Source organism: Pteropus medius, unplaced genomic scaffold (genome assembly GCF_902729225.1).
Source record: "Pteropus medius unplaced genomic scaffold, Ma_sr-lr_union100, whole genome shotgun sequence".
In the NCBI taxonomy this organism is placed as follows: Eukaryota; Metazoa; Chordata; class Mammalia; order Chiroptera; family Pteropodidae; genus Pteropus; species Pteropus medius.
Window position 1 is genome coordinate 18,182,875 of NW_024345601.1, and position 20,555 is coordinate 18,203,429.

General features: G+C 33.2%; 1 protein-coding gene across 2 annotated transcripts in view; it reads left to right on the top strand.

The window, feature by feature from the left end:
• THSD7B (thrombospondin type 1 domain containing 7B) overlaps nt 1-20,555 on the top strand; it is a 742,175-nt gene that overhangs the window by 634,978 nt on the left and 86,642 nt on the right. For both annotated transcript variants that reach the window (XM_039874567.1, XM_039874568.1), the window contains one exon: nt 2,101-2,251. In XM_039874567.1, the coding sequence (XP_039730501.1) occupies nt 2,101-2,251 (151 nt within the window). The remainder of the gene's footprint in view (nt 1-2,100; nt 2,252-20,555) is intronic.

The window sequence follows — 20,555 nt, forward strand, 5'->3', positions numbered from 1 at the left end:
AAGACATATAAACCATTTTGCGGTTCCTCCTTCCACTATTGACTGTTACCACAGGAGAGATTAAAGTCGATAGATGACTCTATACCATGCCTCCATCCGTTAGAAAGCATTACGTACTTATGTCTTCTATCTACCATTCTCTGGTAATGTTCTTTATACAATAGATAGTTCTATATTAGCACATAAGAGAGCTTATTTTATTTTGTGCCAAGTGATAGACTACATTACATTTTCATTAATTTTTAAAAATTCACAATGTATATGTAAATGAAACTTCTAATGTATAGGATAATTCATTCCAGCACAGCATGATTTGGGGAACATCAAAAGCTCTCCAGTGCACCCCTCTTAAAATGCCTACTCCTTGGCTGTGGCATTGTGTCTGAAATAACCAGGTCAGCTAATGTCACCATCTAGCTCATCATCATGGTCAGTTTCACCTCTGCTTTGATCATTATTACTAGAAGAAAAGATTTGTAGCAATAGGTATCTTGTCTGTATGTTTTTCAGTTCTGTGCCTAGTACCCAGGCAAGGGCCCAGTGCATAGCAAACCCTCAAAAATATTTACTAAATGAGTCACTTATAAATAATAACTTTGTATACCAACACCTAGCAAAGTAGACTTGCACATAGCAAGTCTTAAACATTTTTGAGAATATATTTTAAAAATAAACTTTAATTTGGGATGTAAAGGCAAAAAAATGCCCACATCATAGGGGTGCAGCTTCATGAATTTTCACAATGCGAACACACCTCTGTAGCCCACCCAGGGGCCAGGAAACAAAATATTAGCAATACTACCTAAGCCCCTATCAGTCAGTAACCATTCTTCCAAGGGTAACCACTATTCCGACTTCTGACAGCACTGAGGAGTATTGCTTACTTTTTAACTCTGTGTAAATGAAATCTTACAGTATGTGCTTTTTTTTGTGAGTAGCTTCTTTTTTCAGAATTATATTTGTGAGTTTCACCCAATGCTTTTTCATGTAACAACAGTTCATGCATTCTCACCACTTTATAACATTTAATTCATTGAATTTACCACCACATATTTATCTATTTTATTGTTGCTGAATAGATGTTCTAGATAAATTGTTTCTGGTTTAGTTGATTATGAATACTGGCCCCATGAACATTTAGAGTCAATTTTTGAGGGCATTGTTCACATTTGAACACATTTCTTTTGCATATGAATAAAAAAGTGGGGTTGTTAGGATACACAGTATGTATATGTTTAGTAGATACTGCCCACTAGTTTTTCAAAGGGTTTATACTGCAACCAGCAGAGTAAGAAGAGTTAGAATTTCTCCACATTCTTGCCAACCCTTGATATTGTCCATGTTTTTCTTTAAGCCATTCTGTTGGGTGCATAGTGGTATAAGACTTTGTTTCATTTGATTGAATCAATGGTGTGATTATTTATCTTGTCTTTATCTTTGAGGTATTCCTATCTCAAACCCTAACGCCAGGAAGGCCAAACAACTATAATGTGTGCATCCATACCATATGTTCAACTACCACAAGAAAATGCTTGCTCATTGGCCTTTAGTTAGTGGTACCAGAATTCCTTAATGATTTGCAGAATATACCTGAAAGAAAAATATGGTCAATTATGTTTCACTTTACTTTGCCGTGACCTTAAATGTGTTTGACAAAGATTAGGGAGATTTCGATGATATGGGATAGAAGTCTAGGGAAGATCTGAGAGTCATCGGGAGCTATGAGGGCTCTAGCTATTATAAGGTGATAGATTCATTCAGAAAAGGAGAGTCTTCAAGGTTTGTTACAACAAATAGAAAATTCACTTTGTTCTGGATATGAGTAAATGTATTGTAAATCTCTTTAGACTGAGAGTTGTTCAAGGATGATAGTTGTCTCTGTCCCCCATTGTTCTCTCCTGCTCTGCTGAGTAAAAGGTTCTATACTGAGTTCCCATACAATAAAGGCTGACTGGCTGCAGAAGGAATTTTTTCCCTGGTTTCTCTGCTGGTCTTATGTTTATGTTTAAGGAATAAGTAACTATGATACATTGTAACTATTTAAAATTTACTCTCTATTGTTTTAAGTAACCAAACTATTTTTGCGATCTTGCCTTACAGATGTGTGAACACTGCTGACAGTGAAGGTGGAACAGTGGATAACAGCCTCTGCGACCGAGATGAAATGCCCCCAGATACCCAGTCCTGCTCTCTTCTGTGTCCCAATGAATGTGTCATGTCTGAGTGGGGACCTTGGAGCATATGCCCACAGGTAATTTCTGTTGTCAATGCCCTAACCTTGCCTTCACTGTTGTTCTCTCTACATTCACAGTGCTGCTCTCCAAAGCGTTCTTCTGGTAACATGGGAAAATAATTTTGCCTAAGAAAAAAGAAGGAAAAAAAATTCCAGCTAGCTAGACTGAGCAAAATAAAATGCCAGTGCTTCTTTTAAGCCTTTATCATGGGAACACTAACAAGGAAAATGAGACTGTAATGACACTAGGATTCAAATGCATACCCATTGTTAAAGAAGTCTCTTTAGTACCCAAATGATTCTCATTGTAATCTCTTGATTCTGTTCCATTTTTATCCAGCAAATCAATTATATCTTAGTAGCTCAACTGCACTGTATAATTTAGCTTCCATTAGTGAAAATCTGTTTTTGTCTTTTGCTGTGTTCCCAAAGATGAGGTATTCCTTTACCATATTCTTCCAATGCTCACACACAAATTTTTTTTGAAATCTAAAGTATTTTCCTTTATTTTTCTTCTTCTAAAAAATAGAAACATAACGGGAATATGCCAAAATAAATATTCTTCAAGTAGTGTATTTCAACTTAATATTCTCAGAAGATAAATTTTGATGTTTTAGACATATTTCTCCATAAAGAGCTAAAAAAGAAAATGAGGATAAGGAGCATATCATTTGGGTCCAAATATTAGGAAGGAAAGAATACCTTGAAATCAGTGGTCATATTGACAATTTGCGGAAAGATTATGTAAATCCTAGTATGGAAATGAAAAATACTTTTAAAATCAGTTAATATCCTATATTTGCATTTTAATCATTCATTCCTTATTAATTTTTACAATCATATGTTTCTGTAATTCTATTTCTAAAAGAGAGTTCCCTTGTTATTATTTTTTTTATTTGTTGACTTACTGGGGGTAGGATAACACCATATTAAGAAGAAGAGGTAACAAAGGGTAATTCGTAGGAATGAAAAGTTTGTCCTGTTATTGACTTATGACTTATTTATTGCGTGTAACTTGAATATAATGAATTTAACAGTTGTTGAGCACTTGTGTGCAAGGCAAATGTAAGAATTATTCCCTTTAGTCTTTGCATTGATCCTGCTAAGCTCATACTGTTATCAGTCCCATTGTACAAACAAAGAAAGTGATTCTCAGAAAGGCTAAGTAGGCTTACACAAAATTCCACACTGAAAATGGAAATGAACCTTATTGTATCTGACGAAGCCAGAGCCTTTGCTCTTACATCTTTGGCTAATTTATTTTGGAAGAATTAGGGTAGATTTAGACTTAATATTTATCTTTCTATAAGATGCAACATTTATTTTTGGAATAAAATGGATTACTTTTAGTGATTTCTAATAACCTGTATGATAATTTCATGACTAGATACATATATTCACACTTTAGAAAGTGTGGTAGCATACACTGTTTACTAATCAACTTGCAGAAGAATTAGCAACCTGAAGAAGTTCAATGTAGAAGTTAAATGTAGAGGTCATGATATGTCTCACTTTTTTTTCTAATTTGCTCACAGAAGACTCCATTAAGCTATAATCACTTTGAATGAAAATGTTATCCTCTTAAGTTAAAGTATCTGACTACGGAGCTAGAATGTTTGCTGTGGGAGCGTGTTAACAGTGTTGTGATGGACTGGCATCCTGTGGTCGCTTCTTTAGGTTTCTAACAGACAGTTTTCTTTAAGGTTTGCTTTTCTAAACACAGTCACTCTGTTTTTGGAGTGTTCATAAACTGGAAATAGAGAAATTATTTTAACCTCCTTTTGTGTGTCTGAAAGATGACATAGTTACTTGCTCTTCACCATGAAGTGGGTTGTCCTTCAACTGCTTATGTACCTTCTAAGTTACATGAAAAATAACAATAATAACAACTATAGTTATGACAACAATAATAACTTTCATTGAGCACATCTTTTGTAACCAACATTGCATTGGATTTTTATAACACTATGCTATGATGATAAGACGTTTATCCATGGTCACTCAGATCTGTCCGACCACAATGGCCTTGATTTTTCTCAGAAATCGTGCTACTATCAAGTACAAATAAATACTTTAAAGTGGGAGGAAAATGGTAATCAGGGCTCATAACTGATAACCTTCCCTACCTTTATGTATGTTGTATAATTTAAATAAATTGCAACATCTTAACATAATGCCCCATCCTCACAGATGCTTAAAAAGCACTTGACAATGATCATGATCATGGTGAGCTTAGCAAGCTGGATATTTGTCCCTAAAGTTTAATTAGCACCTCAACGTGCCTTTTTGAGAAAAAGGAAACAATTATGGTATAATTGTTCTCTATACCCTATGTTGATTCGTGGATTCTAAATATTGGCCATGATTTTTTTTCACATTTTTAATTTTTTTTTTAATTTAGTTTCAAGTATACAGTACATTGGTTAGACATCTATATTGTTCATAAAACGATTCCCCCAATCACACCTGCCCTCCCCTCAGCCTCCACCTAGCCAACGTATTAATGCTAACTGCATTCCCTATGCCGTGCTCCCCATCCTCGTGACCATCCATCAGCTACTAATTTGTACTTCTTTAGCCCTTCACCCCATTCTCCCCACCCCCCAAACCCGCCTCCCCTCTGTCCATCACCAAATTGTCCACTCTATTTGTGAGTCCGTTTCTGATTAGTTTGTTCTTTTTATTCCTTAGATTACATATAAGTGAAATCATATAGTGTTTATCTTTCTATGACTTAAACACCTTCTAGGTCCATCAAAGCAATATCTTTTGCATCCCCTTCCTTTTCACATGTAAGGGTCTTGTTTTCTTATTCGTTCAGCCACTCTATCTTTTGGTTGGAGCACTTAATTCTTTTTTCATTTAAGGTACTTATTGATAGGAATGTAGTTGTTACCATTCTCTATTCCTGTTTTTCATACATGTTTTTTCTTCTTAAGGGAGCCTCTCCAACATTTCCTGTAATACTGGCTTGGTGGTGATAAATTCTTTTAGCTTATTTTTGTCCTTCAACTCTAAATGATAGCTTTGCTGGATAAGTTATTCTTGGTTGTATATCCTGGGTCTTCAACCTGTCAAATATTTTTTGCCAAGCCCTTCTGTCCTACATAGTTTCTTTTGAAAAATCAGCTGCTGGTCTTATAGGTGTTCCCTATTAGGTAATTATTTCTTTTTCTCTTGCTGCTTTTAATATTCTTTCTTTGTATTTAATCTTTGGCATTTGAATGATGATGTGTCTTGGTGTGGGCCTCTTTGGATCTCTGATTTATGGAATCCTCTGAGCTTCCTGGAGTTTTATGTCCATTTCCTTCACCAGGTTAGGGAAATTTTCCATCATTATTTCTTTAAACAGCTGTTCAACATCTTGATTTTCTTCTGTTATACCGATCAGACAAATATTTGGAGCCTTAATAGTGTCCCATATCCTCCTTAAATTATTTTTATAGTCTTGGCATCTTTTTTCTTGCCATTCTGATTGAGTGTCCTGATTGGCTTTCCTGTCCTCTAGGTAGGGCATTTGATCTTCTTCTTTATTCACTTTGTTGATTCCTTTTAATATAACTCTCATCTCAGATAATATGCTCTTCATTTCAGATTGGTTCCTTTTTCATAATTTCCACTTCTATTTTTATGTTTTTTATTTCTTTGTTGAAGTTCTCACTGAATTTATCTACACTTTCCAGAAGTTCATTGAGCATCTTTATAACCAATGCTTTGAACTCTGCATCTTTTAGATTACTTGACTCCATTATATCTGGATCTCTGTTTTCTTCTCTCGTATGGTTTCTGCTGCTTTGTCTTCCCATTTTGGCTGCATTTCTGAGTCTGTTTCTGTGTACTAAGCAAAGCTCCTAAGTCTCCCAGTCTTATAAATGTGGATTTGTGAAGTAGGTGTCCAGTGGCACAGTTCTGAGAGGGGTTCAGCTGCAGGCCAAACTTAGCCCAAGCCTCTACCCTTCCAGGGCCGCCTGCTAAGATTCAGCAAGCAATCCACAGATGCTGTGTTTATAGTTGCCTCAGAAGGCCACACCAGAAACCGAGGTTGCCTCCAGTGAGTCAACAAGGAGCACCTGACTCACTGAGGATACACCTGGATGTGGCTTGGGTGGGGCCGTGAGTTGTGGGAGGTGGGTTTTCAGGGAATCCTCTGGGCGGAGCGACCTCTGTTATCCAGTTTGATGAAGTCACAGCTATGGCGGTACTGTGTCTGCACACTGGGATGGGGTAGGGCTCAACAGGGAACAATGGATACCACTGGTACTTCTGTACAGAGTGAGTCTCAATTTGGCCCTCACTCCGACACTGTCTCCCTGTAAGTTCCTGGTGCCCCCTGCACACAGCCAAATCAGCACTGGTGCTAAGAGCGAGCAGGTCCGTCACTGCGAAAATCCACTTGAGGTCACGGACCCTTTCAGAGGCTTCTACCGCTGCCTTTGCCTCCATCACTCAGCCGCTAGGGACTGAGCAGCCCTGCGTCCTCGCCCTGTCCTACCTTCTGCCATTACAGGATACTTTCTTGGATTTCTCCCTAGTTGTAGGGCTTGTTCATCTAGATCTCAGGCAATTTTTCCTTGCTGCTGCTCCTTGGTTTTGTCACAACTTTGATTTGGTTGCCAGAGAGATGAACAGAGCCTCTATCATCTACACTATTTTTTTTCTCTCCAATATTGGCCATTATTTTACCAAATTCTCCTTTGATAGTCTACAGAGTGACATATGTTAATGGAACTAATTCACAATGTTTTTTTTCCCTCATCCTTTTTCTTCCCAGGGTAATTTTTTTAGACCCAAACACATAAAAGCAAACAAAAAAACTAGTTTGACAAAAAATCTCAAAATATTTCTGAGACAAAAACATATTTATATTTTTATTATGTATCCACAAAATACTCTGAAGTTTTTACTTGGATTTAGCTATAAAAGCTGTATTTAATATGAAATAATATGGTTTTAAACATTGTGAAGTAAAGTAGGTTTGCCAGTTATTAAAAAAAAAAAAACTTAGCAAAATCAATCAATCAAAACTATTCTTTGTCCTGCACTCTAAGGCCAAACACATATTACAGAGCATCACTGCTACCGAGGAGATGACAGTCTTCAATATATTTGTAAATACATATTACATAGGTGTAGCAAAGGATTCAATAGCTGACTAGCAGTGTTTATTAATTCACACAGTATTCACTAGAAAGTGATAGACACTATGTAAAATAATTAAAAGTATACTTTCTAATTCTGAGCCAAAGACTTTTATACTAGCACACATAAGCATCATCTACAAGGTGTGTTAACACAGCTCCTCAGCTTTACCCCAGATATTTCAATTCATTAAGTCTGGGTTGGGGCCTATGAATTTACATTCTAAGTTTCCAGGTGATGCTAATTCTGCTAATCTTGGGAACACTCAGTGAATCACAAGGCTCTTGATCGGCTAGGACATGTTGTTACTTAATCTCACTTTAATTACAATGTCATGTGGAAACTTAGATTATATTTACAGATGCTTTCCATGTGCCAGACAATGTACCTAGCATTTACATTTATTATCTCACTTATTCTGCACAACGATACTATTAAATAGATACTGTTATTCCTCCAATATAGAGATCAGTAACCTGAGTTTTAGAGAAGTTAGCCACCTTCTGCTTTGTGTGCTAGTAAGAGGCACAGTGACTATTTAAGCCCAGGTAGTCTATACATTTCTAGCCACCACAAGAGAAATAGAAACCACATTTTCTGTCCTTGAGAATATTATAGCCTGTCAACTCTGTGGTCTAGTTTTCTGGTTTACTTTGGTTATTGGATTCATGAAGGAAGATTTTCTAAATTAAATAATCTGTCTCATTCAAATAGCTTGCCAGGGAAAGAAAGGAAAGGAGTCGCTAAAGAGGCTTTGGTCTAGTGCCCCGAAACACTTGCTGGGTGTGTGATGGTGGCCAAGATACTTAAAGTTCTGAGTTACAGGTTCCTTATCTGGAAAATAAGGACAATGGCAGCTGTTTTTCCAGATTGTTTAATAATTAAAGACAATATGTATACAGTGATGAGCACAGAGTATAACTTAATACAGGTTTGTTAAAAAAAAAAAAAAAAACAGCATCAAATCAAAGCTCTCCCTTACATTGCTTACCATTTTCTAAGCCATATAGGGAATATCCTTTTCCCCACACAAAATGTTATTTCTTGATCTTACAAAAAAATACAGTGTTACCTCCTAATGCTGAAAAATGACATGCCTAATTTAACAATATTCCCCAAAAATAAGTCATGAGAAAACTAACTTTGAATGAATGGTTGCTGACCTTATAATAACTGCCAATTGCAAACTATACCCAAAAGCAAAGACGACAAAGGCACTAAAAATTGTATTGGGACCATTTTAATTGTATTGACAAAACCTGAAGACTGTAAATAGATCAAGCAAAAACAAACACAATTTAAGGCAGAACTTGAAGAAAATGGAAAACCATGTGTTTCACTTATTTTCATGTTCTCATTTTTTTTCTTTTTTCCATAATATATATACATACACACACAGTTTTTTTGACTAATATGCTTCTCTAGAATTCTTTAATGTTTACAACAGGTTATGAAATCATACATATAAAAATCTTTACGATAGTCTTCATTCTTTAAAGATATGTGTGAAAACATACATGTATATGTATACACACACATACAAATACATATGTATGTATATACTTAATATTTCATTGTTTATTACCCTGTATTCCTCTTTCATCTACCTACATTTTTCCAGTTTTTATGTTTATCCTTTATACTTCAAAATTATACAAATGACTATTCATAAAATTATATGTTCTTTAAGAGAGGTCTATAAATTTCTGAATTCAGATACTGTTCAGCCCCTGATCTATCTAAATGAATATGTGGTTCTCTTCATTTATTCCACCAATCCGTATAGAAAATTTCCATGAACTAATACAGATTTTCTGTTTATGACACTTAGAGGCTTGACAGAGGAATTTCTTAAATAAAAGAATTGATAGGAAAAAGCAAAGAGGATCTTGGAGAAGAATTTCCAAACTGATGTATACTTTACAGAAGCAAGCCTTTGGAATCCCCTCTTCAGGAAAATGACTCAAGTTTAGCAAACCGATGTGAACTTTAATTGATTCACTTTGAGCTGAATGCATCAAAGGCTAGTTAGAACTGTAGCTGAGCACTTCCTCACACTGCAGAACTTAGAGATTCAGCACACCATCCAAGTGCAACATCATGGTCAAACAGTGACTCGATCTTTATATTACCACAAGGACAACATCTGAAGAAGGATCAGAAAGGAAGACTTTGCAAAGAAACTGCATAGTGCTTAAGTGTAATTTAATCTGAATTCTATCACACTTAATATTGTGCTTCCAAAATACATCTTATTTCTATACTACACCCTTTTCTCTAACTCTTTATGTGTGCAGGATACTCTAGTAAAAAAACAAAGCAGGTTTGTAGCAGCAGATACATACTGCCATTACTTCTTCAGGCGATGACACTTTCTTAAAGAGATAGAGAAATACACTCCAGTTTTTTGATATGTGCTCCAGAATTAAACATTTGAGGTTAAGAAAAATACCTTTTTTCATGGTGCTTCAGTGCTATTTTTGGTAAAGGCTGTCAACATTGACATTCTATTACTGCAGATTCAGCATTTTCAGCACCTTACCACTATCCCTTTCCACTATTCCAGGGAAACAAATTACCCCGATGTTTAATACTAGTTCTCAGCTCCAAGCACTTCATCATTTGCTTCTCACAGTCTGGAACATGAAGATGACAACCTGTATTTGTTTCTGAGGGCATTTCTAACAGTTATGACCCTCAAGCTGCCTAGTACTTTTCTTTGACTGACAACTGAAGCCAGAGAATGATGAAAATTTTTTACATTCTGGACTGAAAGTTCTTGTTGCTTCTGCTAAATTGATATTGGCTCTTGTCAGAAGCCAATTCAGAGCCTTGTGGAATATTTTACCCCTGTGTGTAGTGAGGTTTAATATCACTTAGAACCATTCTTATTTCCAGAACTACATTTGTTCCTGCAAATGGGATGCCTCATCTCATGCATTGTGGCAGCAAATGACAATCAGATAAAAGCAGTCTTTGGGCTGTTCCACTTTTTAAAATTTAATGTTATTATTCTCTCCTATACAGTGTGATTTCTTTGAATCTCATTGTCACCAATTTGAAGTATAAAATAAGGGTTTCATTGTTCTCAATATCTCTATCTGTCTCTCCCTCTCTCTTTACCTATCTATATCTCTATATTTTATAAGAGAACTTTCCAAAAAATAGTATAATGAGCCCCATAAATTGATCATCGAGCTCAGCATTGATCATGCAGGCTCAATAATTATCTACATATGACAATTTTATTTTTTCTTCTTCTGCACTTTATAGTCTTATTCTATAGATGACTTTAAAGTGTACACCACACTTTGTTTCATTTCGTCCATGAAAACTTCTACATATTTTCCTAAGAGATAATTTCTAATTTCAACTATAGCAAACATAACCACAATATTGTTTTACACCTTGTAGGAGTTTAATTTTTAAAAAATGAAAAACATAAATCATACAAAGTATCAGAATTTAACTTATTAGTGATTAAACTAGCATGAGTGCAAGGCTGGTTCAAAGAATTGGAGAAGGCAGGAACTTTGACTTCTAGAAATAATATTGGATTTATTTGGATTGTATTGTATTTATGCTCCCATCGTAAACAACTAAAAACACAACAATATATATAATATATATAATGTATTTATATAAAACAACAGCTTTAGACATTGAACAACAGATAGCATGGAACTATTATCCTGAGAGAAGAAAACCAAATGAGATGAGCTTTAATAATCGCCATGGTTTCTAGATGGAAATACTTTCTGGATGATGGTGCCAGGAATAAAATCCTAACAAGAGCATAGTGAGGAGCCAGAGATCCAAGGTCTGAGAAGTAGAGGAAGCTGAAATTTGTAGGGCAAAATACTTTAGAGGGTAAGGCTAGGCAAAGAAAGAAATCCAACTGTCTACATAGGGGTCTCTGAGTTTTTGTCTAAATTCTAATTTATGCACGTATGGAGTGAAACTCCATAAGTACAGGCAAAGAATGACTTCTGAGGAGCTGCCAGGTGTAAACACTCTAAAGCTAACTCTTGGAGACATTTTAAAATGTCTGGGAGATATTTTAATTTCTTCCAACCAAACTAGAGATAGCTCTTCAAGTCTTCAAGCCATTTGATAATGACCGGAAAAGGTTTATGCCTTAGGAGAAGGGCTAAATTTTCCCTAGAGTAAAATCTACTCTAGAATTTCTTGAATTAAATTTTAAGAGAAACCTTAATGCCTACCAAAACAAACTTCAACACATTTAAATAGAAGACTAAAAAAAAAAATAAATAAATATAGCATTCATAACATTTAGAAGTAATTAGTGACTAGAAGAAGGCATGGTAGGGGCTTAGATAACTAGGAATATTTTGTCTCTTGAATTCTGGTCTGGTTATATGAGTGTTTTTATATTGTGAAAAGTCATGGAGCTGCATTTCTATTATATGTGTTATTTTTCTATATTTATCTTATACCTAATTGCTATATATCTGAAAAAGCAACAAATTGTGGTCCATAAGCAAGAGGAAAACCAGTCACTAGAAGCTGAAATAGAAGAAAAAGAACTTAAAAACAGCTATGTTAAATATTTTAAGTATGCTCTGCAACTTAAAGAAATATGAACATAATGAGTAAAATAGAAGATATTGAAAAGAATCACATGTTACTTTTAGAGATCTAAGTTACCATGTCTGAAATGAAAATTTTACTGAATGGGAGTAATAAAACAGACTTTGCAGAAGAAAAGATGAGGGAACTTTAAGACATAGTAATAGGAATTACACTCCGGCAAAAGAAGAAAAGACTGAAAGAAAATGAGTAGAGGTTAAGTGATCTTTGTAGCATTAACAAGTGGTTTAACATAACTATAATTGGAGTCCTTGCACAAGAGTAAGGAATGGACAGAAAAATATTTGAAAAAGCGGTGGCTAAAATAATTCTACTTCTGCCTGTAGTCCTCAGAGAGTATTATCTGGATCATATATTCCTGGCTGACAATATTCTGAGAACAAAATAGGAAAAATGCTAGAAGTCTCAATGTTTATTATATATTCAGTCTTTTCCTTTAATCTCTATTTTCAGAATGGTAGCTCTATGCTAAATTGTGCCTAGTGTCCCCAGTGAAGAAAATTCAGTTCCCCATCCCTGCCCCCCTTTTTTTTTTAACATAATAAAGTTCTAGTCTTTATCTAGAGCTGAGGAAGGCAGGCATCTAGCCAAGTGGACAGAGGCTATATGGGGACCTAATTACTTTCAATGAGTACTGGAGTTTTGAGCCCTAATTCTACCTCCTTTTTCAAATGTACATGCTACTCAAATTCCTAGTCTGTTGAAGCTTTGCGGAACAAATCAAGTTCCAACTTATCCATTGTTGGTTTGACATTCAGTACTGTCAGGTCAGCTAAGGCAGTTATCACGTCAATTTCCCGGTTTCATTTTTTGGCTTTGGCACCCTTGCATTATTATCATCATATAATAATTTGTACACCTGTAAAAAACAAATCCTTTACTCTCATTTTAATCTCTTTAATATTATTTTAGTGGTATTCTTGGAAGGAATTCTGTAAAACCTTCCATCTTTAACCAAAATCTCTACAAATTTAATCTAACACAATTTATGGTATCATATCATAGAAAAGTATTTAATGTTTATGAAACTCTTTAAAAATTTGCAGATTTACTATTTTAAAATTATTTCTAATATTTAAATTTCTTAAAAATATATAAAGAGATTTAATTCATCTGGCATTTATTTGTAATAGTATGAGATAAAATTTTCAATTAAATTTCAAATTGATTCAATTAAATTTCAAATTTCAAACTGATTTCTTTTTGTATTTTATATTCTAGATATTTTTTAAAATTTGTTCGTGAGAATTTTCTTCAGATTCTTTCTGTATCCAATTCAATTTTTCATCACTAATATTGTGTTTTTTTAATATTCATTTCTAACTGCTTAGTTTTAGTATCTAATTACACTATTGGGTATATATATATATCTTTCATCCATCATGTTTTCTAAATATTCTTATTCTGTTTTTTTATTAGTAAACATACTTAGGTTTTTTTCATCATATGATTATATAATCTATATAATAACCATAAAATCTGCAAATATTTATTCTTATCATATGATATTTACATTATTTATTCTGTACATATTTTATTAGCAAGAACTTTCTAAATACTAAAAATGAAATAAAAATTATTTTAGTCTTTTTCTGTTTTTAATCATAATATTATGTTTAAACCATTTTAAACAGCACCATTATTTACCAAATTTAAAAATTTTCTCTAAATATCTTTTAACATATATGCAACTATATCTGTATATACATATATGTTTTCAGAAGTGACTGCTCGGTTTTATCAAATACGTTTTACTTACATAATTTTAGAATTTGTTCTTTATAAATATGATTTTAAAATATTTTTGAAATGTGCATTTATTCTTAAACTTATTTGGTTATAGTCTATGATTATTTTAATATTTTATAGTTTTCACTTTTATTTTTATTTTTCAATTATAGTTGACATTCAACAGTATATTAGTTTCAGGTGTACAGCACAGTGGTTAGACACTTACAACTTAAGAATTTAGTCTATGATTATTTTAATTGTTTCAAAATGTCTCTCTCTCCCTCTTCTCCCTCTTCTCCCCCCTTCCTCCTTCTCTCCCTCTGTCTTTCTCATTCCTCCCATTTTACCCTTTTGGATTTAATATTATGCTTATTAGGAAAAATTCGTTTGAAAGGTTCCACAATTTTCTTTTATTCAAACCAATATTTTAAATATAGGAATTAGTTCTTTGAAATCTTAAACACATCTGTAGCCAGAATATTCTTCAATGGTATATTTTTAATAATCTTTCCAATTTCTCCTATAGTTATGTTCTTTTGAAACCTTCTCATTCCTGAGTAAATTATAGTTATTTATATATTGCATGAACATGGCAATTTTTGCTAGATCTAAAAAATCTATTCAGATAAAGTACATATGATTTTTGTTTTAATTCATTTAATTCCATATATCTGTAATTATGTCCTTTTTATCATATACTCATATATATTAGTGTATATATATATATATATATTTTTCTCTGTGTGTGTGTGTTTTTCTGGCATTCTGGCACTTCTGGTCTATATACTTGTATTTAACTCTTGTTTAGTCTGTTTTAATTCATATAACTTAAATACATAATTTCAATGTCTAAGCAAGTATATTTCTATCACTTTTCCATTTTTTCGCTAGTTACATATCTTATTATTCCTAATAAAACATCTAACTTTTTTATTAAAGTTTTATTAAACTTTGAAAGAAACAATACTTAATTATTCATTAATTTTTAACTAATATTTAATTTGAAAATATTTTGCCTCATTTTATCAATTTAATAATACAGTGTGTTTTTTAATTAAAATATAGTTAATATTCAATATTATGTTAGTTTCAGGTACACTACATTGTCAACGTTTATATACTTAAAGAAGTGATCACCATGATAATTCTAGTAACCATCTGACACTATACAAGGTTATTACGATATTATTGACTATCCTTCCTAAGCTGTACATTACATCCTCATGACTTTATTTTACAACTGGAAATGTGTACTTCTTATTCCCCTTCACCTTTTCACCCTTCCCTACATCTTCCCCTCTGGCAACCAATAATTTATTCTCTGTGTCTGAGTCTTTTTCTGTTTTGTTTCATTTGTTCATTTGTTTTGTTTTTTAGATTCCACATTTAAGTGAAATCATATGGTATCTGTCTTTCTCTAACTTATTTTACTTAGCATAATACCTGTATTCTTTTCTGTGGCTAAGTAATATGCCATTATGTATATTTTATATGTTTGTGTGTATATAGTGTCTTTATTATCCATTTATCTCTCAATAGATACCTAGGTTGCTTCCATTTCTTGGCTATTGTAAATAATGCTACAATGAACACAGAGGTGCAGATATCTCTTCAAAATAGTATTTTCGTTTTCTTCAAATAGATACCCAGAAGTAGAATTGATGGGTCGTATGGTAGTTCTATTTTTAATTTTCCTGAGGAATTTTCATACTGTTTTTTGTTTTTTGTTTTTTTCATAGAAAAGGGAACCCTCATACACTGTTGGTAGAATTTCTCTCTCTTTTTAAATTATGAAACATTTTAAGCATACAGAAAACTGCAGAGAGTTATGTAAATAAAATTTTGGTGTCCAGCCTCTAGCTTTGTAAATTCTTAATTTGTATACTTTTTTAAAAAATGCATCCCTTTTTTCACGTATGTTTATGAAATTGTATGGCCTTCTTTATATAGGTATTGTGTTAAGTTTAACTTAGGAATTAATATTTTAAATGGCACTACTTAAAATGTCATTGCTGTCTTGGAAGGAGGCAAAGTATTGCTCACTTCACTGGATTTTTATATTTGTTCTTTCATGTTTTGCATCCATTCTCTTAGTATTTTAAGATCTATAATTATACCATCTCGAAAAATGAACATCTTTATTCTGATATGAGTGTGTACAATTTTTTTTGCTTCTCAGACCGTATTAAGTTGGGCAGAGCTATACTACTGCTCATTGTCATATTCTTGAGTTTCACAGTGATGTTAAGTGTTTCACAATTATTATGACTGCTACATTAAGATTGTAATATTTTTCTTTGGGCTTCAAGGAATAGAATACCAAAACCAAACCAAAACTAAGACCACAAAACTGCCATTTGTATTTTAAAAATTATACAAAATTGAAGTGAAATTATTGTCTGTTGATTCCACAGCTCTCTTCAATGGTCCTCCTGATTTTTCTCTTCACCGTCAGTACCTACCTATGCTTCACTTTGCATGTCTGTGCTGGACTTCCACTGTTCCTTTCCTCTGAACAGTACTCAAAATATTCTCTCAATTAAGCTCTCTGTTCTTAATTTACTACTAAATCCTCTTTCCATTTTCGGTTTCACGAAAATTTTCGTTGATGTTCTATACTAGAAAATGTAGCCCATTTCTTTCCAACTCATAGGCTACACCTTGACCTAACGTTTTTATGTTTTATGTTTTTGCTTACTTTGTTTCCTTTTTAGGGTTTGCTGAAGATGGCGGTATATAGGCTGTATTAGCAAGAGTTGGTGAGGTTTATCGGGGTTTATCGATTACAGAACAGGCTCCTCTAGAGGGATGTAAAGCACCGCCAAGTCCTTTGAGTTTTAAGCTGTTGCTAGTAGTACTCTGACGAGTAGCATCGTTATTTAAGCTACTTAGGTTTAGGGCTAAGCATAGTGGGGTATCTAATCCCAGTTTGTGTTTTAGCTATTGTGTGGTCGGATCGTTTAAAGTCACCTTCGTGGTTTATTTTTGTCTGGGCTAAAGCTTTCTACAGCATAGCCTAAGATTTAACTTTATTGGGTGGGTAATTTCCTTAACACGTTTTACGCCGTATATCTATTAACTTGGGTTAATCGTATGACCGCGGTGGCTGGCACGAAATTTACCAACCCTGTAAGCTAGTATGGCTTAGTCGAACTTTCGTTCATAGCTTAATTTTTGTCACTGCTGTATCCCGTGGGGGTGTGGCTAGGCAAGGTGTCTTTAGCTACTGTACAGTGTGCTTGATTCCCGCTCCATTTTATCGTTCACAATTAAAAGGGCATCTTCACCGGGGTGCTGATACTTGCATGTGTAATCCTACTGATGGCTAATAGAAGGGCTAGGACCAAACCTTTGTGTTTATGGAGTAGTGTATACTCATCTAGGCATTTTCAGTGCCTTGCTTTGTGGTTAAGCTACATTAACGCGTGGCGTTTAAGTTTGCGTGCAGATCTAGAGGGGTAGCTGTCTAAGGAAAATTAATTCATTAAAGTAGCATGCTTGTATTGGGCGGGTGGTCCGTTGAATGTCGTCTAGACCGGGCGGTATACTAAATCCAGTTTAGTAGTCCGTGGGTCCAGGCACTTCACGTAGTGGTCTTGTTCTTGGGGTTTGGCAGGACACTTAATTACGTGTTGTGTGGCATTTAGCAGGGGGGGGTAGGGGGGGTTTGTGAGAGCATTAGGTGGTACTTGTAGTGCGTATGCGTATGCGTATGCGTATGCGTAATTTATGAAGTGATCACCCTGACTTGTCTAGTACTATACACCTGGCACTATACATAGTTAACAGAATATTATTGACTATATTCCCTGCGCAGTACTTCATGATGATTGTTTTCCAAGCTAGAACTATGGGCAGGGCGAGACCAGCTGGAATAGGAGTTTGTGCAAGATAGGCATTATAACTGAGTTGTCTAGTATATCTGAGGCATCTTTGCTTTCCCAGGAAAACAACTATTCAGTCATTTATAGTGTGTTATTTTTTTTAATATAGCACTGTTTTTTTTTTAAATGAGTTTCTATATTATATAATCAATAATTTTAGTGCTTTGGCATTATATTTTTATAATTGAGATTGACTTATAATTTATGTATTACTATTGTAAGTGTTTGAAGTTGGGGTTATCACACATTATAAAATAAATATTGCATGTTTTTCTATGCTTTGAAACAGTTTGCTGATGTAAGAAAGTGTGTGATGCTCGATGGTTGAAAGAATTTATCTGTGAAACTGTTTGGACATAGCCTTTTTGTAGGCAACCTTTTGGTATGCATCCACCGTATCCCAGGCTTATTAGTCCATGCAGAATTTCTATTATCCCTTGAGTTAATTGTGGGAACAATTTTTTTTTTTTGATACTTTTATTTTCCTTTGCTTATTGTTTATTTATTTATCTATTTTGGTTCAATTTTTCCAGAGTTTATCTATGTTAGAGATTTTATTTTCAAAGTTTCATTTAATGATCAATTCTAACCTTCTTATTTTTATATTCTAATTTGTTATTTTGAGTTCTTGTACTTAACCTATTTTCTCTGGGTTTTAAAGTATATATTTTTTCCAATTAGAATAAAACACTTTTTAATATGTTTCCTGTCTTTTGCAGTAATAAAAATACTCAAGGATATTAATATAAAGGATTTCATAGAATTTATCTATAATAGAATTTGGGCAGGTGAAACCAGCTGGAATATTAAAAATTTGGCTCTGACCTTAAATTTAATATAAAGTATTCTTATTTTCACTAATCTCTAAAAAGTCCATCAAAATGCAAATATCCTTGTGTCCTAAATAATTGTTTTACAAAGCATATTTAAGTTTTTAAATTTCAAAGTCTTTCCTGATTAATCTTATTTGTTTATTTCTACTTGCTTTTAAAAAGGTATTGAGGTTTGCTATGATTGGTATACAATCAATATTTGTTAATGTTCCACTGTGCTTGAAAAAAATGAGTTTTTTGTTTCTTAGAATTTATGCACATATATAGAAAAATTCAGCTCAATTTACTATATTTTTCAATATTCTTTTGTCCATATTTGTCATTATCCAACCTGAAAAGTTATGGTCTGACAGCAGTCTATTAGAGTATGCTATTATAATAGATTGTATTTCTATCAAATTCTCATTGCTTTTATAATCATGTTTTATTTCTATAGTTTGATACCATGTTATTTAGCACAATAAGCTTCATAAATATTTGCTTCAATAATTTCCAATGATTTTTTTTCAGCAGAACTTTGCCATTTTATTCCATTTTGTCTTAAATAGATCCTTCTGTTTTACTTTCTTTTTTTGTGTGTTTTATCTTTACTCATTCTTTTTTCCCCCTACATTATTTTTTTAAGAAGACTAATTTTACAAGTATACATTAATGTTTTAGGCTTTTCATAGGAGTGTTTAAAATTTATTTTAATTTTTATAACTGGCATCTGTTGTGTTTTGTACTTTAAAAAAATGGTCCTTAAAATTTCTGTTTTTTCCAATGGCTTTATGGACTATGCTTTGCATTTTTCTATTCACCTGAGTAATTTAATATTAATCTTTATTATCTTTCATTTTTATAAAAGTATTCTTGAATATAGATTTCTTTATTGTAAACTTCTGAATGAAACAGTAAATTATGAATCAAGCATATCAGGTCTATTTAGCTTATTTTATTTCTCCTTCGAATTTCCTATCTTTGTCAATATAATCTGAAATTATAGATTTAAATGATTATTTTTGTAAGCTTCTGTATCTTACACAACCATATATTATTTGTAGTTTGCAACATAGAAAAAGTTCATCTTTCTCTTTTTCTATTGGACCATTTTTGCTATTAAGAACATGATACTCTTCATTTGTTGTATTGTAATTGTGAAATATCACTTCAAGCAAGTTGGAATGATATCTTGAGTTTCTGTTTAGTATGACAAAATTTCAAGTTCAGATGATTTTGCATATTCTAAGACCATAATCATTATTTCTACACCACCTCTCATTATCTTCTATTACTGAATGCATCTTTATCCATGCTGCATTTTTCTATTATTCACTGTAGTATGGTTTAGAGTATTATACATGCATTTTCCCTTTCCAATTCTAGAAAATTTTATAGTTTTCTGATAGGTTATATTCTTCATACATTAAAATGCACAAATCTTAAGATTAAAGCCTGATGCATTTTTACTTTTTATACGTCTGAATAACCACCAAACAGATCAAAATATAGGCCAATTCTAGCACCTTACAGGTGCCTTGATACTGCTTTTCAGTTTATACGCATAGTTCCCTAAACCAGGTTAGCCACTAGTCTTCCTTCTATCATATCTATTATATGATAGTTTTGCCTGCCTTGCACTTCATGTAATTGGAATAATACAGTATGTGCCCTTTTGTAGATGATCCTATTAGTTTAGTATTATGCCTTGTACATTATATAAATGGAATCGTAGTATATACTCTTTTGTGTCTTGCTGATTTTGCTCAGTATAATGTTTTTAAGATTTATGAGTATCATTGAGATCATTATTTTGGGGTCTTTTTGTTGCTAGATAATTTCATTGTAGGAACATAGCATCATTTATTTATATATTCTCTTCTTAGTGGACATTTGGGTCATTTCTACTTTAGGCTCTTATGAATATAACTACTGTGACCACTCTGTGAGTTATTTTGGGAATATTTGCACTAATTTCTTTAAAGCACATATTTATAAATGAAATAGCTAGGTCACAGGATAGATGTACATTTATTAGAAACATTTGAATAATTTTCAAAGTTATAGAACCATTTTACACAATTTCCAGCAGTGCATGAGAATTCCAATTCTAATACATCCTCATCTACATTTGGTGTTTTCAAG